At 55.3% G+C, this 22,694-nt stretch overlaps 1 protein-coding gene across 2 annotated transcripts in view; it reads left to right on the forward strand.

Moving 5' to 3' along the window:
• The first annotated feature begins 10,534 nt into the window (after positions 1-10,534).
• SOGA1 (suppressor of glucose, autophagy associated 1) overlaps positions 10,535-22,694 on the forward strand; it is a 91,208-nt gene continuing 79,048 nt past the window's right edge. The window contains exon 1 of one of the 2 annotated variants that reach the window (XM_025399713.1): positions 10,535-11,424. In XM_025399713.1, coding sequence (XP_025255498.1) covers positions 10,738-11,424 — 687 coding nt within the window. In that variant the 5' untranslated portion in view covers positions 10,535-10,737. Of the gene's footprint in view, positions 11,425-14,743; positions 15,049-22,694 lie in introns of those variants that run through there. The other variant, XM_025399714.1, reaches the window with a different exon arrangement.

The raw sequence follows: 22,694 nt of genomic DNA on the forward strand, positions 1-22,694 counted from the left end.
CAGCTCACTGCAACCTCTGCCTCCCGGGTTCAAGAGATTCTCCTCTCTCAGCCTCCCAAATAGCTGGGATTAGAGGCGTGCGCCAACACACCCAGCTAATTTTTGTATTTTTAGTAGAGACGAGGTTTCTCCATGTTGGTCAGGCTGGTCTCGAACTCCTGACCTCAGGTCATCTGCCCGCCTCAGCCTCCCAAAGTGCTGGGATTGCAGGCATGAGCCACTGCGCCCGTCCAACCACACAGTTTTATAAAGTACTTTTTCTACTAACAACAATCAAGAATTCTCCAAGGCACCCCACGCTCTTGGAGTGCGTGATTCCTTGAGCGGCTGCGCAGTATTTAATCACGGGACATTCAGCATTTGTTCCCCCTGCTGTTTTCTCTAATTCTTAGCAAAACTGCAATGAACGTTGTTCATAAAACTGATTGCACCCTTTATGATAAATTTCAAAAGTTGAATGCTGGATCAAAGGCCATACACATAGTTCTTGATAAGTGTTTCCAACAAAGTTACCCAGGTGCTTAAAGTTGACCCATGTCCGAGTACTTTTAGGGAAGCTCAAGGTAGTATCTTTCTGATCATCAAACCTTAAAACCCTCGGACTAGAGATAAGGAAACTGCCATTCAGAAAAGAGAAGGAGCTCATCAGTCACTTGACATTGTAGTACATCAGTTAAGAGGACAAGCTCTGGAGTCAGGGAGTTCAAATCCTGGTTTTGTCACTTACTTTGCTGTGTGGCCTTGGGAAAATTACTTTACATCTCTGTGCTTCAGTCACCTCACCTGTAAATATTAATATATACACCTACATCAGGGCTGCTTGTAAGAGTAAATGAAGTTAAATCCTAGAGAGCTAGGGTGCTAAGCCAGGCATCCAACCTACTGACCTCGGTTTGGAGAGATAACAGTACCTTATGTTGTTTGTGGGTGCTGGGTGAGTGGCAATACTTATTACAATCTCCCTACACTGACTCTTTGAGAGTCTAAGGTTCGAATCCCTGACAAGTGGCCCCTCAGCCTCCACCTGGGTGCCTCTGGGACAGGCAGTCACTTGGTCAGTTGCAGGGTGAGGAACTCAGAGGGAGAAGGGAAATAGGGGAGCCGTGGAAGGATTTACTCACCCAGCCTTTAGCATATCTCCCTGATCCCCAGAGAGGGGGCCACACATGGCACTGACCCTGCCCACCTGGTGGTCTGTGTGCGGCCGGTTTAGCTCCGATCCCTGGTCCCCGGGTAGGTGGCTGGCCCTCTGCCCCGGCTCTGGCTCCAGGCTCTCCTCCCTAGCTCTTATATCTGCCCAGAGGGCAGCAAGCCTTGGCCCTGTGCCCACTCTGGTTCCAACTGGGAAGGCCTGGCAGTGATTACGACACATCAGAAACTCAAATCCCACAAGCACACACAAACAAGACCTTGCCATCCCCCTGGCCCCCAGCCCTGCCCCCAACAGCCCGAAGGGGTGGGGATACCAGGCATCTTGGCTCTCCTGAAGCCTCTCACCACAGCTGCCAGACGCCAGGTCCTGGAGCTTGATGCTCACCACTGAAGACCATTCCCTTGAGGTTAAAATCTGCGATATGACTGGACATGGTGGCTCATACCTGTAATCCTAGGATTTGGGGAGTCTCAGGTGGGAGGATCGCTTGAGCCCAGGAATTTGAGAACAGCCTGGACAACATGGCACAATGCAACTCCATCTCTACAAAAAAAATTTTTAAAAATTAGCCGGGTGTGGTGGCACATGCCTGTAGTCCCAGCTACTTGGGAGGCTGAGATGGGAGGATCACCTGAGCCTGGGAAAGTCGAGGCTGCAATGAGCTGAAATCACATCACTGCACTCCAGCCTGAGCAACAGGGTGAGACCCTGTCTCAAAAATAAAAGAAAATAAAATCTGTGGTCTACAAACACTACAGGAAAGGGTGAGGTTGTGGGGTTCTCCGTCAGTCACCCTGTGCTCCAGGCCTGGTAGGCTCGGCCCCTGCTGGTTCCCTCTCAGATGAGATGAGGACGCTTCTCACTGGACCGTGGCTACATTAGGTAAGGTTACACACAGGAAGCCATGTTGAGCATGCAGTAGACGCTCCACTGAAGAGGGGACTACTTCTCCGTCCCCAGCTCACAGTAAGCTCTCCATGACTGCTCTGCTGTTGACTCACAGAACTTCAAAGCTCAAAGGGGCTTCAGTAGCCTGCCCCTGGGGTGGGAATCCCTGGGGAATGCGCCCAGGTCACAGGCCTGTTAGGTGGGTGAGCCCACCATTTCACAGATGGCTTGTGCCATCTTCCCACAGCTGGAAGAGACCCTGTTCTGCTGGACTTGGTGGAGAGGACCTGGGTCCCCAGATGCCCTGCTCATGGCCGGGTGTCCTGGGGCAATGTTCCCTCCGGGAAGTGTGGCATGCCAAAAGGACATGTATTATGGGGAAAACAAGTAAGCGAAGGGCCCTGTTGCCACCTCAAACATGGCTGTTGCAATGTGTGTTTAAGCTATAAACGGCTTGGGGATCGCATGCCTAGCACTTCTAGCCACCCCTCCTCCAAGCTCAACACCTGAACCGCTGAGCGCTTTGAGAAGCCAGTGGGGTTTGCCTTGCTGTCCCATTATTTGTCCTCATGGTCAGGAAAACTCAGCGTGTGATCTGGCAACAACATCAACTGCCACATAACCAGATGCTAGAAAGCTTCCATGATGGAGGCTGGGCACGGTGGCTCATGCCTGTAATCCCAGCACATTGGGAGGCCAACAGGGGCAGATCACCTGAGGTCAGGAGTTCAAGACCAGCCTGGCCAACATGGCGAAACCCCATTTCTACTAAAAATACAAAAAAAAATTTAGCTGAGTGTGGTGGCGCATGCCTGTAGTCCCAGCTCCTTGGGAGGTTGAGGCAGGAGAATCGCCTGAACCCAGGAGGCGGGGGTTGCAGTGAGCCGACATTACGCCACTGCACTCCATCCTGAGAGACAGAGTGAGACTCTTTGACTCAAAAAAAAAAAAAAGAAAGAAAAAAAAAGAAAAGGCTGGGCGCATTGGCTCACACCTGTAATCCTAATATTTTTGGGAGGCCGAGGCAGGTGGATTGCTTGAGGTCAGGAGTTCAAGACCATCCTGGCCAACGTGGCAAAATCCCATCTCTACTAAAAATACAAAAAAAAAACCATAGCTGGTTGTGGGGGCACACGCCTGTAGTCCCATGTACTTGGGAGGCTGAGGCAGGATACTCGCTTGAACCCAGGAGGCAAAGGTTGCAGTGAGCTGAGATCACACCACTGCACTCCAGCCTGGGCAACAGAGCAAGACTCTGTCTCAAAACAACAACAACAACAACAGCAACAAAAACTTCTATGATGGAATTCCAGATACCAGAGGGCCTGACAGATGTCTGGACGCTGAGGCCTTGAAGTTTACCTTCTTTTTATATGTTTATTTATTTATTTATTTATTTATTTATTTATTTATCTATCTATCTTACTTTATTTTTGAGACGGGTTCTTGCTCTGTTACTCAGCCTGGAGTGTAATAACATGATCACAGCTCAGTGCAGCCAGTCTCCTGGGCTCACACAATCCTCCTCCCTCAGCCTCCTGAGTAGCTAGGACTACAGGCATGCGCCATCATGCCCTGCTAATTTCTTTTGTTTATTTATTTTTGTCGAGACAGGGTCTCACTATGTTGCCAAGGCTGGTCTTGAACTCCTGGTCTCAAGTGAGCCTCCCACCTCAGCCTCCACTGTTGACATTACAGGTGTGAGCCACCGCACTCAGCCTATTTTAAATTTTCTTTCTTTCTTTCTTTCTTTCTTTCTTTCTTTCTTTCTTTCTTTCTTTCTTTCTTTCTTTCTTTCTTTCTTTCTTTCTTTTTTTGACGGAGTCTCCTTCTGTCATCCAGTGGAATGGCATGATCTTGGCTCATAGCAACCACTCCCTCCTGGGTTCAAGCAATTCTCCTGCCTCAGCCTCCCAAATAGCTGGGACTACAGGTGTGTGCCACCATGCCCAGCTAATTTGCATTTTTTAGTAGAGACAGGGTTTCACCATGTTGGCCAGGCTGGTCTCAAACTCCTGACCTCAAGCAATGCACCTGCCTTGGCCTCCCAAAGTACTGGGATTACAGGCATGAGCCACCGCACCTGGTCCAGCATGGGAGTTTTGATCTGCTATTTCTCACCTGGGTCAGTTTACTCCTCCTTGGGCAACCTAGTGGTCCCTGTTCCGGGGAGGTCACCATGCTAATGCTGAACTTAGTGCAGACACTAAATCAACATAGTGCACTCTAGCCCAGAACTCCAGGGCTCAAGCCATTGTCTTGCCTCAGCGTCTCCAGTAGCTGGGACTATATGCACTGCCACTGTGACCAGCAATTTGCCTTCTTGGCCAGACCTCATGCTGCCTGTTTCAGAACTGCAATAGTCATCCAGGAAACAATTTAAGTGTCCAATAAAAGGGGGAAAGGTGAGGTGATTCATGGAACATCATCAATTCAATGGATTATTTCTGTGTGTGTGTGTGTGTGTGTGTGTTTTGACAGAGTTTTCCTCTTGTTGCCCAGGCTAGAGTGCAATGGCATGATCTTGGCTCACCACAACCTCCACCTCCCGGGTTCAAGCCATTCTCCTGCCTCAGCCTCCTGAGTAGCTGGGATTACAGGTATACGCACCACCACGCCCGGCTAATTTTTTTGTATTTTTAGTAGAGATGGGGTTTCATCGTATTAGCCAGGATGGTCTTGATCTCCTGACCTCGTGATCCGCCCGCCTCAGCCTCCCAAAGTGCTGGGATTACAGGTGTGAGCCACCGCGCCTGGCCCAGTGGATTATTTCTCAGTATGAAAGTGATGTTTGCAAAGAGCTTATAAATGTGTTATAAATGTGTGGGGATATGCTTCTGCTACCCTATTAAGTGAAAAAGCAGTACACAAAATTGCATAGGCAGTAAGATTTCAGCTATGCAAATCAAACTTGAAATTAGCAAAGAGAAAATGATTAAAAGGGAATACACCCAGTCTTCACTGGGCTGACTGGCTCCCCTTTAAACCTCAGGTCAGTATAAGATGACCAGACACTCTCTGACATGTGCTGGAAGTTTTGATTTTCACTCTCTGAGATCTCTTCTTTCCCTTACTCTTGAATGGCTGGCAACTGCATTCATTCTTCATTGAGAAAACAGAAGTGGGCCAGGCACTGTGGCTCATAACTGTAATCCCAGCACTTTGGGAGGTCGAGGTGGGTGGATCACTTGAGGTCAGGAGTTTGAGACCAGCCTGCCCAACACGGTGAAACCCTGTCTCTACTAAAAATACAAAAGTTAGCCAGGCATGATGGCAGGCACCTGTAGTCCCAGTTACTTGGGAGGCTGAGGCAGGAGAATTACTTGAACCTGGGAGGCGGAGGTTGCAGTGAACTGAGATGGTGCCACTGCACTCCAGCCTGGGTGGCAAAGCGAGACTGCATCTAAAAAAAAAAAATTAGCTAGGCATGGTGGTGGGCGCCTGTAATCCCAGCTACTCGGGAGGCTAAGGCAGGAGAATCACTTGAGCTTGGGAGGCGGAGGTTGCAGTGAGCTGAGATCGTGCAACTGCACTCCAGCCTGGGCAACAGAGTGAGACTCTGTCTCAAACAAACAAACAAAGCAGCAGCTGGGCGCTGTGGTTCACACCTGTAATCCCAGGACTTTGGGAGGCCAAGGCGGGCAGATCTTGAGGTTAGGAGTTCGAGACCAGCCTGGCCATCATAGTCAAACTCTGTCTCTACGAAAAATACAAAAAATTATCCAGGTGTGGTGGTGGGTGCCTGTAATCCCAGCTACTCGGGAGGCTGAGACAGGAGAATAGCTTGAACCCGGGAGGTGGAGGTTGCAGTGAGCCAAGATCACACCACGGCACTCTAGCCTGAGCAACACTCCGTCTCAAAAAAAAAAAAAAAAAAAAAAAAAAAGCAAGGCCCTAACTATTCAGTGACTCCTTGAATAACTCAGTTTAGGACAGGCACGGTGGCTCAGGCCTGTAATCCCAGCACTTTGGGAGGCAGAGACAGGCGGATCACAACGTCAGGAGATCAAGACTATCCTGGCTAACACGGTGAAATCCCGTCTCTAAATTGGCCGGGCGTGGTGGCGGGCACCTGTAATCCCAGCTACTTGGGAGGCTGAGGCAGGAGAATGGCGTGAACCTGGGAGGCAGAGTTTACAGTGAGCCAAGATTGCACCACTGTACTCTAGCGTGGGCGACAGAGCGAGACTCTGTCTCAAAAAAAAAAAAAAAAAAAGAATAATTCAGTTTAAAGGCTGCCTCCTCAGCTGGGTGCAGTGGCTCACACCTGTAATCCCAGCACTTTGGGAGGCCGAGGTGGGCTGATCACGAGGTCAGGATATCCAGACCATCCTGACCAACATGGCAAAACCCCATCTCTACTAAAAATACAAAAATTAGCTGGGCGTGGCGGCTCATGCCTGTAATCCCAGCTAGTAGGGAGGCTGAGGCAGGAGAATCGCTTGAACCCAGGAGGCAGAGGTTGCAGTGAGCTGAGATTGCGCCACTGCCCTCCAGCCTGGCAACAGAGCTAGACTCCATCTCAAAAAAAAAAAGGCTGCCTCCTCCAAGAGGCCTTCCTGACTCCCCTGTTTAAAGAGGTTTCCTGACCAGTTCCTCTAATTCTCCCATAGCCAGAGTTGCTTGTTTCTTTCATTTGTATAGTGAAAAAAAAAAAAAAAAAGAAAACAAAGAAAACAAAACAACTTTTGTCTAAAAGAAAAAAACACACCTCCTCTTGGAAGCTTTCCAGGAGTGAGTCTCCATTCAGTTTTCATCACGTTGGTCAATTTAGCAGCTTGAATGGGAGAAATGAAACCTTTTTTCCACTTGGGTAATCAGCATCTTCACTTCTTATGTTGTATAATTCTTACAATGTAATGCTTCAGTCTTTTTTGAGTAGAGCTTTCTGCAGCACACACTATGTGCCTGCACTGGGCACTTCGCAGCCCAATTGGGTACCACAACAGGCTCTGGAATCAGGCAGTCCTGGGTTCAAGTCAATCCCGGCCCTTCTACTTCCAAGCTGTATAAGTATTGGTCATGCATTCCTGCTACCCAGTGCTATGTAACAAATGACCCCAAAACTTAGTGGCTGAAACAACAATATTTATTTTGCAGTTTGGGCGGGGTTGGTGAAACAGTTCATTTCTGTTCTACTTGTCCACTGGGGTGGCTCCAAGCCTGGGGGCTGAATCATCTACAGGCTCACTCTCTCACATGTCTGGTGGTTAGTGGGGACCAGAGCTGGAGTTGTTGGCTAGATCACCTTCATGCGGTCTCCACATGAGGCCTGGGCTTCCTCCCATCATGGTGGGTGAGTGGCCAGAGAGAGGGAGAGAGAGAAAGAGAGAGAGAAACAAGCTGGGTGGAATCATGTTGCTTTTTATGACCTAACGTTGGAAGTCACAGATGAACACTTCTGCCATACTCTGTTGGTTGAGGCAGTCGCAAGATCTGCTGAGATTCAAGGTGGGGGCACACAGACCGTGCTGCTCAATCGGAGGAGCATCAGTGACACATTGTAAGAAAAGCAACCGGGATGAGATACACCCTTTGGAAAATATTAATCAGCTACAAGAAGTATCTTCACCTTTTGGAGATCCTTTACTGAAATGTGGAGCATAGAGCCCGGCACGAAGAGAGAGGCCACATGTCACACAGCTGCAGGATGTGCTGGCAGCAAGGACGGTCACCCTGTCTACAATGTAGCCAGTTCTGGACTCTCAATAAGTCTCATCTCCTTTGTGGTATCCCTGGTCTGAACTGACCCTGAGTCCAGAGTCCCTACATCAGCCCCACCTAAACCCTCCCCACCAGGGCCCTGTTGTTCTCAAGGCTTCCCTGGGTCTGCAATATAGATTCTTGACTCCCCAAATCCAAAGAACATCACAGCAGGTGGGAGTCACAGGCCCCTTCCTGGCCAGCCATGAGTGTTGGGCCCAGAGAGGATACATGGTAGAGCCAGGACTCAGATCCCCGCCCTAGTAGAGAGATGCAGGCCACTTTAATCTCAGGACCACTGATGTGACCAAGGGGTGTCAGGAGTGGCTGAGCCAGCCTGGTCTGCTATGTCCCTGCATTCACACCACCCAACACCTCCAAGTCCATGTTCTGCATAGTGGGAGAAACTGAAGCATAGAGAGAGGACACGCTTTCCAAGAGCTTCACAGCACCTTTCTGTGCCAGACTAGATGCAGCCTATTAGAGCCAGGGGCATCTGAGCTGGACGGATCCCGTCATCTGTTGCATTAGACCAGAGCAGCTGGGGACTCTGAGGCCGGGAATGTGGGAAGGCCTGCCCTGGGTCACTAGCCTGCGGCTCCCACATCCTTCTCCAACACTCCTGCCCCCCATGCCGTGCCATGCCACCCTGTTTGTGTTGAGTCTTTTGTGGTCCCCCACACACACTGTGTGCTCCACGAGGTCAGGCACTGACATGCCCACCACTGCGTCCCTCAGTGTACCTGGCGCCTGTGCAAACAGGGTTTGTGGACAGTCAGTGGGGGGTGAGGGGAGTTGGTGTCTTGCCAGGAAGGGTGGGGATGCCCCTGCGGAAGTATTTGCCAAGAGCCTGCTGAGTGCCCGCTCCTCACTTGGCCGCGTGGAGGGCACTTAGCGTTGGGGTGGAGGAGCAGTCACACGCCTGGATCCAGATGGAGTCACGCCTCTGGAGAGAGGGGATGCCCCAGGAGTGTATTCACTGCGTGTGGGGGAGGTGGGACAGAGACAAAGAAGTGGACCTGGTGCCTGCTGTGTCACAGGCAGGTGCAGAGGTGAAGGAAGGGGATTGGGGGAGGAAGAAGGAGAAAATGGGCAGGAGGAAGAAGAGGGGAAAGAGGAGGAAAAGGAAGACTTGGAAAAGGAGGGGGGAAGGAAGGGGAAAGGTGGGAGAAGAAGGAGGAAAATAGAGCAGGGGATAAATGGGAGGGGGAGAAGAGAACAGGAGGAGGAAGAGGCTGCAGGGGGCAAAAACAGTCCTGCCCTCCTGGTGGCAAGGGGTGTGGGGCGTCCTGAGGCCGAGGGTCCATCTGTGGGGCAAAGGACTCAATCCAGCTCTGTCCTGCGGTGGCTCAGGGATGGGGCACAGCAGCCAGGTGGCGTGGGGGCTGGGGAAGGTGTGAGAGACACGGGAAAATCAACACGGCCAGGAGCCAAGGAGACGCCCAGACGCCCGGGAGGAAAGAAAACACACCCACCAGAGCTCAAGTCCTCCTGCCATGCTCCTGGTGGGGACGTATGGGGTCAGGGCAACCGTCCCAGCCCATGCCAGCCCCCACCGGGGCCAAAACCGCCTTCCAAAGCATCCGCTAGGCTGACATCTCGTAATGGGTCGCCTCCATTTTATTTTTGTATTTATTTATTTATTTATTTATTTGAGATGGAGTCTAGCTCTGTCATACAGCCTGGAGTGCAATGGCGCGATCTCGGCTCACTGCAACCTCTGCCTCGCAGGTTCAAGCGATTCTCCTGCCTCAGCCTCCCGAGTAGCTGGGATTACAGGCATCCCCACCACGCCCGGCTAATTTTGTATTTTTAGTAGAGACGGGGTTTCACCATGTTGGTCAGGCTGGTCTCGAACTACTGACCTCGTGATCCGCCCGCCTCGGCCTCCCAAAGTGCTGGGATTACAGGCATGAGCCACCGCGCCCGGCCACAGGTCGCTTCCATTTTAGCCTTACATAGCTTGAAACCCGGGTCGGGGGCGCATGGGGAGTAATATTCGCCGGTCAAGGTGCGCGAGCCAGACATGCACGCAGGACTCCACGGTCCCTACCCCAGCGGAGGCAAGCTGAGGCAGGGGGAGCCCGAGCGCGCCCGGGAGGTGTGAGCTTTGGGTCCCATCGGCACCGTCTAGACCGTGAGCTTGGCGCGTGCACCCCGGGCTTCAGTTTACGCATCTGTGCGATGGGATCGCTGCTCCGGCGGTGCTGGCTGAGAGGGCGGAGTTCGCGCACGCTCTGCACCGGGCGAGGGGCGAGGCGCGCTGGGTGTGCATGGATGCGGGCTCCTGCGAACTGAGGTCCGCGCGGCCTCGGCCCGGGAGTCCTGGCTCCCGCCGCTCTCGCGGGCCCTGCCCGGACGCCGGGCGCAGGGGCGCCTCCGCCGGGTGCGTTCCCCGGGCGGGCAGGGAAGGAGGCGGCGGAGCGGAGGAGGAGGGAGCCCGGGCAGCGGCTGCCCGCGCCCGCCTGACCCTCGAGGGGGTCGCTGTTGCCTCGCAGATCCCTCCCTCGCTCCCTGCTTGCGTCCCTCCCTGCCGCTCTCGCCGCGTCCGCCTTTTGTTCGCGGAACCGCGCGCCCCCGAGCCGAGGCGGCGGGGCGGGGAGCTGGCGGGGCTGCGCGGGGGGCGGGCCACGCCGGGCGGAGCCGGGGCCCGGGCCGCAGCCGGACTCGGAGCCCGAGGGAGCGATCGGCGTGCGGGCGGCGGGGGCCCGGGCGCGCTCCGGGGGCGCGGCGAGGCCGAGGGGGCGGGCGCCGGGCGGAGCCGCAGCCGGAGCCGGGGCGCCTGGAGGCGGTCGGGCCGCACTCTCCGAGCCCAAAGCAGCGGAGAGACCGCGCGGCGGGGCTTGGGGCGGAGACGCGGTGTCGGGGCCGAGGTGGGCCGAGAGCAGCCGCAGCCCGAGCGGCCGGAGCCGCGCCGGGTCCCTCCCCAGGGACGTCGAGGCCGGGCGGGCCTGGGCCATGCGCGCAGCTCGCTGAGGCCGAGGGAGGCCGCGATGGAGGCGCCGGCGACCGAGCCCCCGGTCCGGGGCTGCGGTCCCCAGCCCGCGCCCGCACCCGCGCCCGCCCCGGAGAGGAAAAAGAGCCACCGCGCGCCGTCGCCGGCCCGGCCCAAAGACGTGGCCGGCTGGTCGCTGGCTAAGGGCCGCCGCGGCCCAGGCCCGGGCGCAGCCGTCGCCTGCAGCGCCGCGTCCTCCGCACGGCCGGACAAGAAGGGGCGCGCGGTGGCGCCCGGGGCACGGGGCGCGGGGGCGCGGGTGGCTGGGGTCCGCACCGGGGTCCGTGCCAAGGGCCGTCCGCGGCCGGGTGCGGGGCCGCGACCGCCACCGCCACCTCCCAGCCTCACGGATAGCAGCTCGGAGGTGTCGGACTGCGCGTCGGAGGAAGCGCGCCTGCTGGGCCTGGAGCTGGCGCTGAGCAGCGACGCCGAGTCCGCGGCCGGGGGCCCGGCGGGGGTCCGCACAGGGCAGCCGGCCCAGCCGGCGCCTTCGGCGCAGCAGCCCCCGCGGCCGCCCGCCTCCCCGGACGAGCCGTCGGTGGCTGCGTCGTCGGTGGGCAGCAGCCGCCTGCCGCTCAGCGCCTCGCTCGCCTTCTCCGACCTCACCGAGGAGATGCTGGACTGCGGGCCCGGCGGTTTGGTGCGGGAGCTGGAGGAGCTGCGCTCGGAGAACGACTATCTCAAGGTGGGGGCGCCCGGGGGAAAGGGGGACCGCGGGGGGCACCGGCTGTCACAGTCCCGCGGGCCTGAGGCACCAGCCGGCCCTCCTTCCCACTGAAGAATCCGGAGAAAGAGGCCCAAGCCCTCTGGGGACCACTCTGAGGTGGATCTGGGGCTCCCTCATTCCCCACCGCCTCAACTTTATTTGGGAAGCATGCTCCTGAAAAAGACCTTGGAACTGGCCACAGGGCCCTAACCTGGGAGCGGGGACTTGAGAAAACAGCTTTGGAGCGTTCTGGGGGGCGTTGCTGGGCTGGGGGTGGGTAGGCAGGGAAGGGATGGATCTCTGCCTTCAGCTGCCCAGAACCTCCACGCCCAGGCTCTCCTTCCTGGGACAAGATTGGTGGGCACCGCCGCCAGGGAAACCTGTGGCCATCCCCTGCCCAGGAGAGGCCTGAATGCCACCCTGAGTCGTTACCCAGAGCTTTCCCAGGCGCAGGCCTGTCTCTGCCTGCCTTTCTGGGCGGGTCCAGTTTGAAAGCATGACATCTGGGAACATCCCCTTGGCTGGAGTCCACTTCCGCCCTGCCTAACGGTCCCACAGCCTGGAGGATGATGTCGTGGGAGAACCGGTTCAGAGGCAGCTTCCTAAATCCCAGGGCTGTGTTTTGCCCTCCCTGGGGCAGACCTTGTGCACACAGCAGCTCCACTGGCCCCTCGTGGCCAGCGCCTTTCCATGTTCCCAGTGAGAGGAGGGCAGCTGCCCACCTGGAAGGGGCCTTCCCTGTGGCCATGTGGGGACCCCAGGGCTTCCCCCGGACAGCAGGCATTGCCTTTGCTTTTTCAGTGGATGTGAGCACCTACTGGGTGCCGGCCAGGCTCCATCTGCGCGCTTCCTGGTGCTGTGGCAACTTTAGGGACAGCCCAGCTTGCACGTGTTGACCTCTCCCTGGGAGGCTAGAAGCTTCCTGAGCTCTCCTGCCGCTGGCTGGGCACGGTTTTGGAGGAGGCTGAAATGTTGCCGACTCTTGACAGTGAGTGGCCTGGCACAACACCCAGAGTGCCCCTGGCCGTGGAGCTCACAGCATGCTGCTGATTTATGTCTGCCCTGCAGCACTTAGCTTTTAACTTTTCCTTGTGGCTATTCTGGCCAAATGGGCTTCTCCCTCATTAGAGTGTTGGTGTCTTGCTCAACTGTGTCTCCGTCTCCCCATTTTCCCCGGGATCTGCTCTCCAGCTTGAGTTCTGTAAATGCTTATAGTGTGGAAGGACAAGGTCTATCTGAATCAAGAGACACCTTTCCCCAAGCCAGGCCTCAGTCTCCTCATCTGTTAAATGGGAGGATGTCTTCCCAAGGGCCCGGTTCGGTGTTGGCAACTGGGAGTTCAGTCGGCTCTTAGAGTCTTCAGAAGCTGGTGGTAAGGAGAGGGCAGGTGGAAGGTGAGGAGGAAGAGGGAGGCGACCAGCCAGGACAAGGGTCTTTTGCTCCTGCCCTCTTGGTGCTCTGAGCTGCTTCCAGTGAGTGCTGCCTGAATTGGCCTTAACCGAAACTCTGAGCTCCTCACCCCTGCCTCCCAGTTCCTGCTACTCACTCTGGTGAGGGGGGGATGGGTTGCAGAGCTTTGCTTCAGGGCTCCTAGGCACCCATCCCCATGGGCTCCTCTCCATCCCAGGAAGTCATCAGGCTCCGACCCAAAGTCCATTTGAGGCACCCATGACTGTTTAAAGGGGAAAACAATCCCAGGAGGCTGGGGGTTGAGCCCGGGATCTCACAGGGGCCAGGGCCCAGCTGGGGACATCCCACATCTGGGCCAGCATGGAGCCGTAATTTCCACTGTTCATTCAGTGGCTCAGGCTTCGTGCTGCTGTTGGGTCTGGGGTCTGTCGCTTCCTGACTGCCTGATCTTTGGCAAGTTACTTAACGGCCCTGGACCTTAGATTTCTCATTTGTAAAAATGGGACAGTAACACGCTTTCCAACCTCAAGGGTTAAATGAGCTGATGCCTGCAAACGCCATTAGAGCACCTGGTATGTAGTAAGCCTCCGATCACTGCTCTTGTCAGTGGCATGGGACACGTTTCCATGTGCACCCAGCCTGTTCTCTTGTGGGTTCTGTGAGGGCAGAATAGATCCTCTTCATCGCCTAAGGCAGGCTGGGCTCTTTCTCCCGGCCCCTCCTTGGTTCATTCGCCCGCTGTTTATTTGTGCCAGCACAGATCTGGGATACAGCCGTGGACGAGAGAGGGTGAGGTGTCTGTTTTCGTAGAGCTTTGGGGGAGACCGGAATTAAACAATAGTCATACAAGAAATCACAACACAGATCATAATGAGGGTGAAGGGGACAGTTTGCCAGGAGCACACAAAGGTGGGGGCTGAGGTAAGAAGATTTCAGGCTGAGGGAAATTGGAAAGAGCTTGTTGAGTTCAAGAACAGCGGTGAGGCCAGAGAGGGGAAGGAGTGTGGGTGAGAGAGGAGAGCAAGGCCAGCCCATGCCACTTCTCACTGTGTATACATTTGGGTTAGCCCCTTAACTTGTCTGGATATCTGTTTATCCCAGCCGCCAGCCTCACAGAGGCAGGGTCAAAATCCAGAGATTGAACGTGGACCACAGAGGGGTTATTACTGGAGGTGTTGTTTTGTTTATTCCACAGATGGGAAAACTGTGGCCAGAGTGGGGAAGAGACTTGCTCCGGGTCCCAGAGCCGGGAATCTAGGCTGCCAGAGCTTGGAGTAAGCGTGTGTTAGACTCTTTTTTTTTTTTGAGACGGAATTTCACTCTTGTTGCCCAGGCTAGAGTGCAATGGCGCACTCTTGGCTCACAGCAACCTCTGCCTCCTGGGTTTAAGCCTTTCTCCTGCCTCAGCCTCCGGAGTAGCTGGGATTACAGGCACGTGCCACCACGCCTGGCTAATTTTGTATTTTTAGTAGAGATGGGGTTTCTCCATGTTGGTCAGGCTGATCTTGAACTCCGGACCTCAGGTGATCTACCTGCCTCGGCCTCCCAAAGTGCTGGGATTACAGGCGTGAGCCACCGCGCCCGGCAGCATGTGTTAGACTTTTTTTTTTTTTTTTTTTGAGACGGAGTCTCTGTCCCCCAGGCTGGAGTGCAGTGGCCGGATCTCCGCTCACCGCAAGCTCCGCCTCCCGGGTTTACACCATTCTCCGGCCTCAGCCTCCCGAGTAGCTGGGACTACAGGCGCCCGCCACCTCGCCCGGCTAGTTTTTTGTATTTTTCAGTAGAGACGGGGTTTCACCGTGTTAGCCAGGATGGTCTCGATCTCCTGACCTCGTGATCCGCCCGTCTCGGCCTCCCAAAGTGCTGGGATTACAGGCTTGTTAGACTCGATGTGTTTTCTGCCTTTCTGGACTACTTTGCCTCTAAGATGCGGAAACTGAGTACAAGGGAAAGGACTCCAAATCCCCAGAATGTCCCCTGCAGGAGCAGAGTTGAAGGAGGTCCCACCACATCTGGTGGATGGCCCTGCTCAGGCTTACCTCCCCCTTGTAGGGGTCACTGGGAACTGTCTACTGGGAAGGACTCTTGGGTGATCTCCAGTCTGGTGTGGCCTGCTCTGGGGCCCAAGTGAGGAAAGCATAAATTGGGCAGCTGTCTCCCAGTGAGAAGATAGAAGGAGCTTCTACAGAGAAGGTAGTGAGCTTACTGTCACTTTAATTATTCAGAAAGAGGCCAGATGACCTTTCATGCTTATAAAGACAGAGGGTTTGTGGAATGATTGCTTGAGGAGGGTTCAGAGGGAGATTGATGTGGTGGCTGCAGCTGAGCTGCCTGACCTTGGGTCCCTTCTAGCCAAGGAAGTCTGAAGGTTATTAACTACTGAGGTTCCAGGATGCTAAGATGCAGCTTTAGCTGCAGAGCAGACACGTCACCTGTGACCTTCAAAGACCCGGTGATCTGAGGTCTTCCAGCCTTTCATCACCACTAACCGTTAAGCATGTACCATGTGACCAGGACATGTAGGAACCCACTGGGTGTGGATGGAGGAGTCTGAGAGTTGGAGCCTGAAGACCTGACTTTGAAACCTGACTCTCCCATTTACTGTGTGGCCATGGGCAAGTTACCTGGCTTCTCTGAGCTGCTTTTTTTCTCATCTATATAATAAAGGTGATGGGGCCTGGCGCGGTGACTCATGCCTGTAATGCCAGCATTTTGGGAGGCCGAGGCGAGCGGATCATCTGAGGTCAGGAGCTCAAAACCAGGCTGGCCAACATGGTGAAACCCCATCTCTACTAAAAATACAACAATTACCCAGGCATGGTGGCACGCGCCTGTAATCCCAGCTACTCAGGAGGCTGAGGCAGGAGAATCACTTGACCCTGGGAGGCGGAGGTTGCAGTGAGCTGAGATCGCGCCACTGCACTGTAGCCTGGGAAACAGAGTGAAACTCTGTCTTAAAAAAAAAATAAGTAAAGGTGATGGAACCTGCCTGGACAATCTCATATGATTGTCATCAGGAATCAGGGAAGTATGAATAGACAAGAAAACATTTTGCTAGCAGTGAAATCCCAAGTCACCTGAGGAATTGTTGTTATTCATAGCCAATGGGCAGACAGAAGGTCTGTGTCTGCATTCTTGGAGGAACTGGGAGAATGCAGGAGGGTGGATTTCCTTAGTTTTAGAATGTTGATACATCAGTAGCTGCCCCAGGGAGGATGGGAAGGTGTGATCACCTTCCCTGCCGTGTGTGTGGGCTCCCTCCTGGGTGATTCTAGATGTGAGTGTTTGAAGTGCAGCCAGTCTAGGTGTCAGCTCAGAAGGGCCTGGAGGAAGCACCTAATCCATCCCTGCTTGCCATTTTACAGATCAGTAAATGGAGGCTCTAAGTTACATAACCAGGATTCCAACCAGGTTGGTCTAACTCTGGGCCTGTTCTTTCTGCAGTGTGACCAGAGCAGTGAGCTTTTGGTTGCTAACTAGCGTGTCTAGGCTGGGACACAGGTTGGTGAGAGGAATCCTGTCATGGGCCAGGCTCTAGGCTAAGGCATGCTGGGGGCCCAGAGCCTGGGGGAGGTGGGGGTTAGTGGAGGACGTTTGTGCGTGCACACGTGTGAGATTGTTCCTTCTTCTGTAACACGGGGGACAAGCATGCCCACCCGGGGCCGTGAGGACCCTTTTCAGTGTGAGGATGCAGATAGAGTGCACAGTGAATGTTAGTGTCCTTCCCAGTCATTGCCGTTCCCTTGTCTGTTTCTCCAGGCATTCATTCATTCATTCAACACATATTTCCCCAGTGGGTCCGGGGTACCAGGCCCTGTGCTGGGTGTCTGGACTCAGTGACCACGTAGTAGGCTTCTGCATGTAGCTCTTCTCTTCTCGGCTCCCAGGAGCTACAGGGGAGGACTCCAGTCTGTCACTGGGTGGAGGAGACGAGGTTACCACAGTCAGCAAAACTCTTGGCTGCTCCCTATCCTGAGGCCCAGCCTCAGCCTCCCAGGGGCCGAGCCTGTGTCCCTGGGCACACTCTCTCTTGTATATACAAATGCACATATATGTATTCACAGCTCAAGCTCAGAGACACACAACCACTGGCACATGTCTCACAGACGCATCCAGTGACTCGCTGGTGTTGGATGCTTTCGGAATCACGCTACCAGACATATTAGAGAGGATGCTCACTCAGAGAAGTGCACACACCCAAGCAGCTACACAACTCCCGTTCCATCACACCCACGCATCACCACACAGACACAATGGAGGCTGAGACCCTGTTGCAACCCCCAGGTCAGAAACACATCCTCATATATACATCTTACACCCCCAGACACACCCGGATATGCCCCAGAGACTGACATCCTGCAGACACACTCAGACTCATCAGAAGTACACATGAAGGCGGGGATACAAACCCACGCAGACATTATACACACACACTAGCATCCACGGAAGTCGACACATCTACGCTTGCCAGGCTGGCCCAGGCACAAGCTCACCACCCAGGTACCTCCCCTGCCTCTTCCACAAAGAGAGCAGCAGAGACTTGCACACTTACCCGAGGCTTACAGACACCCACCAAGGGGACTCCCACGCAGACATTTACACACAGATAGCACACACAGTCACATGCACATCAGCAGGGACACGGCACAGTCTGGCATGCAAACATTAGGCATGTAGCATTTGCCAACAGGAGCCAGAGGCTCTCAAACCAGGGAACCTAGACACACACACACACACACACACACACACGCGGGCTGTGACATTTCATCCACACACAGAAACAGGAAATCCTGGTCTGTGTCTCCCTGGAGCTAATGTGTACAAACTAAACTGTTTTTAGTGGCTCACTAGGCTTCCTTCCACAAGGCTGCTGGGAACACTGAGGAGTGTGGCCAGGGGCTTGACTTTGTAACCTTCTGGAGCTGGGGGTCCTGGGATCCTGGGTGGTGGGTGGTTGGGGGCTAGTAGGTCTTGAAGTCAGAAGAAGCTGCACTGAAGTCCCCCAGGTCCCTGATGCCCAGGGCCAGTGGGGCCGAGTGAAGTGGACTGATTGTCAGGCTGCCCACAGAAGAAACACTGCCCGGGGGCAACTCCCTTCTAATCTCCTTGGAATTTCCTGCTGGCCCTATCTCCCCCTGTTCCCTTGCTGGGGGCTGCGGAGGGCCATGCCACTCCCATCTGTAAAGGGTGCCCAGTTCTGGCTGGGGAATGATGGAGGCCAGGGTAGAGGTGGCTAGAGGAGGTATGGGAGCTCAGAGAAGGGGCTTGGCAGGCTTCCTGGAGAAGGAGGTGTCCTTGGAACTGGGGAGTTAGCCTCAAGTGGCTGTCTCTGTGCCCAGCTCTTAGAACAGTGCCTGCCACGTTGTAGGAGCTCAATAAATATGTGTGCAATTAAGTGAAAGGCAGTAGGCAGGGCCTGGAGGTGGACCACAGGCTTGAAACAGAAAAGCTGGAGGGAGTGGTGGGAGCTGGCAGGGTTGAGGAGAGTCTGGGAAGGGGAGTTGGGCCGGCTTGGGATGGGCACTGAATGCCAGGCCGAAGCCATGTGAGCACCTTGCTGGGAGGGGTCTTGTGGCAGCAAACCTGCAGCCACCTCCTTTTATGTGTCTGCAACCCTGGGCCTGAGGCCTGCCCTGCCAGAGAGGCCTGGGGAGGGAGGAGAGCAAGACTGTGTGGTCTCAGAGGCAAACTCCATCTCTGGAGTCAAGTCTGGAGCCAAACTTCACTGTGTCACCTTCTCCCTGTGCATGCTGTCCCTGCATGAGTCCCTCCTCAAGCCTCCGTGTTCCTCCTGTACAATGGGATGTGATCCTTTCTAGTGGGGCGCTTGGGAGGTTGAGAGCTCAGGTGTTCTGTGCACCTAGCACCATCCTGGCACAGAGGAGGAGAGGAGGCCCCATGTCCTGCATAGCCTCCGGACAGAGAGAGTCCCCCAGGGGAGGGGCACAGCTAAGTTCAAGGCAAGGGCCTGCCCAGCAGCCAAGTTTTTCACTGAGGTCATTCCCCTAGTCCCCACGTGCATGACCTCATCCGTGGTCACGTTCACTCCCCTTGGTGCCGGAAGGAACTTGGAGCTGGGGTGCTCCATGCCAGGCTGACCCTGGCATCACTGGAGGCCTCAGTCAGCACTGCATCTGCCTGCTTTGCGGCAGTGGGGCGCAGCAGGGGGTCGGAGCGGGTGGGAGCAGCAGGCCAGCCCTTCCTTCTCTGAGGTCCAGGGTGGTTGGGAGAGAGCACTGTGATCTGGAGCCAAGCTGACTGGGCTCGAATCCCAGCTCTGCCTTTTCCTTTCTGAGCTTTCCCTTTCTGAGCCTCAGTCTCCTCATCTGTAGAATGGGGATGTGGATGTCCTTGCTGCGCATGTTGCCGTGAGGGTTCCATAAGAGAAAGAGTGCATGTACGGGTCCCATTAGCGAGGTCTGGCTCCTCGGAAGGACCCAACAGCCAAGCGCTTGCCTGTTCTATCTGGCCCTGGTGTGACCCCGGTGACCCCAGGTTAAGCTGGGTCCTTGACAGCAGGGGCTGTGCTTGGCTCTGGGTGTCCCTCCGTGGGTGTTGGCTTGGGGCATCAGTCTGAGTGGTATGCACAGAGCTGCACTGCATTTTGGGTACCCCCAAACATATCTCCCTGTCTGTGTCCCCCCTCCCCTCCCCCACGGCATTGTGTCACTCTTCCCTGAATGACCCAGGCTAGTGCCACCAGCTTAGTAACTGGTGATACACATTTGCTAATGGAAGGACACCTTTGGGGGCCCCTCATTCTCAAATGGGGGTGAGTCATCTCTCATCGCCTGAGCCACAAGGAAAAGCTCAGCCTCTATGGAAAAAAGTCTGGGGTTCCCTAGCTAGGCTGGGTCAGCTGAACATCTTTACTCTGGTTGGGGCCCAGGCCTGCTTTGGATCTTCTGGGCTTGAGTCGGTTGCACCAGCCTCTCCTCTTCCAGCCTCTCCTTGACCCTGCCTCACGGTGGAGCAGCCTGTGTGGTCCTGCCTCCCGCAGCCTCGCCCACCCCTGCCCAGCCCAAGCTCTACGGGTGCGGGACACACCCCAGCCTCTGTCCCGTGCTCTTCCCACCTGGCCTTTGTGCTTGCAGTTCCTGGCTCTTTCCCTTAGTTTCTTCCTCCACCTTAGAGCACTCAGCCCCAGCAGCAACTCCCCAGGCCAGGCTCCTGTGTCGGACACCTTGGAGTTCCCTGGAGCTTCCTTTGGAGCATTTACCGTGATGGTGATTAGATTATTAATGGGGTAATGACAGGTTTCATGCCACCACCACCCCACCTTGCCCTGCATGAGGGCAGGGACCTTCCAGGGTGTTTAGCTCCTTCCTTTTACAAAGGGAGAAACTGAGGCCCAGAGAGGTTAGGGGGCTAGTCATGCAGCCTGTAAGTGGCAAGAGGCAAGACTGGGGTCTTGTGCTTCTCTCCAGGATGCCAGGCAGGGGGAATGGCAGGGGTGTAATGTGCTGGGGTGTCCTGGAGCTTCAGGCTGTGTGGCCTTAGGCCACTATCTTTGGAGCTTTGCCTTCTATCCCTAAAGACCTCAGACCCCTGCTCTGAGTTAGAGATTTCGCTGCAACCCAGAGGGTGTTTGGGGGATGTTTTAAACACATCCAGGTCCAAATGCTGCCTTCCTTCCTGTTCACGTGGAAAGGATGGGAGGAAACTGTCAGGCGCTTCCTGACATGAATGCCCCAGAGGCCGTAGGGCCTGTGGATATGTCTCTGTTCTGCCAGGTAAGGCCTTGAATGGGACAGTGACAACAATGACAAGCCAGATGTGGCCTTGGTGGGCAGTGGTCTCTGGGCATCTCCTTACCAACAACAACCACCACACACACACACACACACACCCCTCCCTGATAGAGCATCTGTAGTCTCCTATGCAGAGCTGTACCAGACGGATCTGGGAGGCTCACTCCTGATTGGCTGCATAGACCTCATCTTCCTGGGCCTCCGTTTGCTCACCTGTGAAATGGGGATAAGATAATCATAGCGCCTGCCTCTAAGGTTCATCACTGAGCAAGAGATAATGGCCTTTCTGTCTCAGTCCGGTATCTGGAACACATTAAACACTTGTCAATGTTAGCTATTGTTACCGTCACCAATGTTCATTATAAGACTGTCTGGTCCAGCTTACAGGAGCTCCAACTGGACCTGAATCCTGGCTGTGCCACTTAACTGTGTGTGGCCTTGGGCAACATACTTGACCTCTCTGAGGTTCCTCTCCCATTGGGGATTGCTCGGACTGCAGTGAGAGAATGTGCACTGCCTGGCGGGGAGGGGGAGTGCCCAGGGAGCATCTCCTCTTATTTCTTGGCAGTGGAGAGGCGGGTCCAGGCCCCAGTCTTCCCTCATTATTGCTAACCAGAGGAGCAGGATGCGGTGGGTCTCCAGGGCCAAGCAGTGTCCGTGTCGGCTGGAGTGGGGAAGTTGTGTGGCACAGCAATGCTGGGCTGGGTGTACTGGCCTTCTTTCCCTGGGACCTTTTTTTTTTTTCCAGAGACGAAGTCTCACTCTGTCGCCCAGGCTGGAGTGCAGTGGTGTGATCTCGGCTCACTGCAACCTCTGTCTCCTGGGTTCAAGTGATTCTCCTGCCTCAGCCTCCCAAGTAGCTGGGATTACAGGTATGTGCTGCCACGCCCGGCTAATTTTTGCATTTTTAGTAGAGATGGGGTTTCACCATGTTGGCCAGGCTGGTCTTGAACTTCTGACCTCAGGTGATCCACCCGCCTCAGTCTCCCTAAGTGCTGGGATTACAGGTGTGAGCCACCGCGCCCAGCCTCATCAGGACCTTTGATGCAACTCCCCAAAAACTGGACTCCAGCTTCTTTCCAAGGATGCTAAGCTAGATTGAGCTCTGGGATGGGAGAAAGGTGCCCAGAGCCCGCCCGCCCGCTCAGTGCTATCCCCTCCAGGGACTGTGGGATTGTCCCCTGTCCTTCTCGAGGCCTCTGTGTCCCTGGGTATGAAGGGATGGAGTCTTTGGGTTTCCTCCCCTGCTGCTGTGCCCAGAGTGTTTGCATTTGAGCTGAGAAGTGGAGCTCTGTGGAGTTTTTTGCATACCCTTTTTTGGGGTCCAAGTGCGATGATCTCATCTGGAGCCTTGACAGACTCCTGGGGGACTGGCAGAAGGGATGGCAGATGGCTGCCCCGGCCTCTTGGGTGGGGCTGGCATGCCGCCCCTGTGGCCACTGCCGGCCCACTCCACAAAGCAGCCCTTCCGGGGCTGGGGTGAGTGGCCTGGGCCCGGGCAGGAGACGAGTGGCCCAGAGCCAGGGTGGCAGATGGGAGGCAGCCCAGGCCTCGGCCTGAGGGAGGGACCATGGTGGCCAGGGCAATGTGGGAGCAGGCGGGCCAGGCGGAGGCTTCTGTTCCTCTATAGCGTGGTTGCTGCCGCGCATAGTGAGGGTTCTGGGCCTCTCAGCTCAGCTCTGTCATTCTTTTGGGTTGGTCTGCCCATCGGAGGGCTTGTTGGGCCCCTGGAACCTGGGGAGGAGGTGGTACATTTGGGTAAGGTTTGGAATCTGGCAGGGCTGTGGCCTGGGTGTTGCTGGGCTGGGATTTGAGCCCTGCCACTGGGGTCCGAAGCACCCGTGGGCATTAGCTTCACAGAATCAAGGAATTAGATTCAGACACAGGAGCGCGGACTAGAAGTGGTTTTCTTTTTTTTTTTTTTTTTTTTTTTTGAGACGGAGTCTCGCTCTGTCACCCAGGCTGGAGTGCAGTGGCCGGATCTCAGCTCACTGCAAGCTCCGTCTCCCGGGTTTACGCCATTCTCCTGCCTCAGCCTCCGGAGTAGCTGGGACTACAGGCGCCCGCCACCTCGTCCGGCTAGTTTTT

This window comes from Theropithecus gelada, chromosome 10 (assembly GCF_003255815.1).
Source record: "Theropithecus gelada isolate Dixy chromosome 10, Tgel_1.0, whole genome shotgun sequence".
NCBI classification, from domain to species: Eukaryota; Metazoa; Chordata; class Mammalia; order Primates; family Cercopithecidae; genus Theropithecus; species Theropithecus gelada.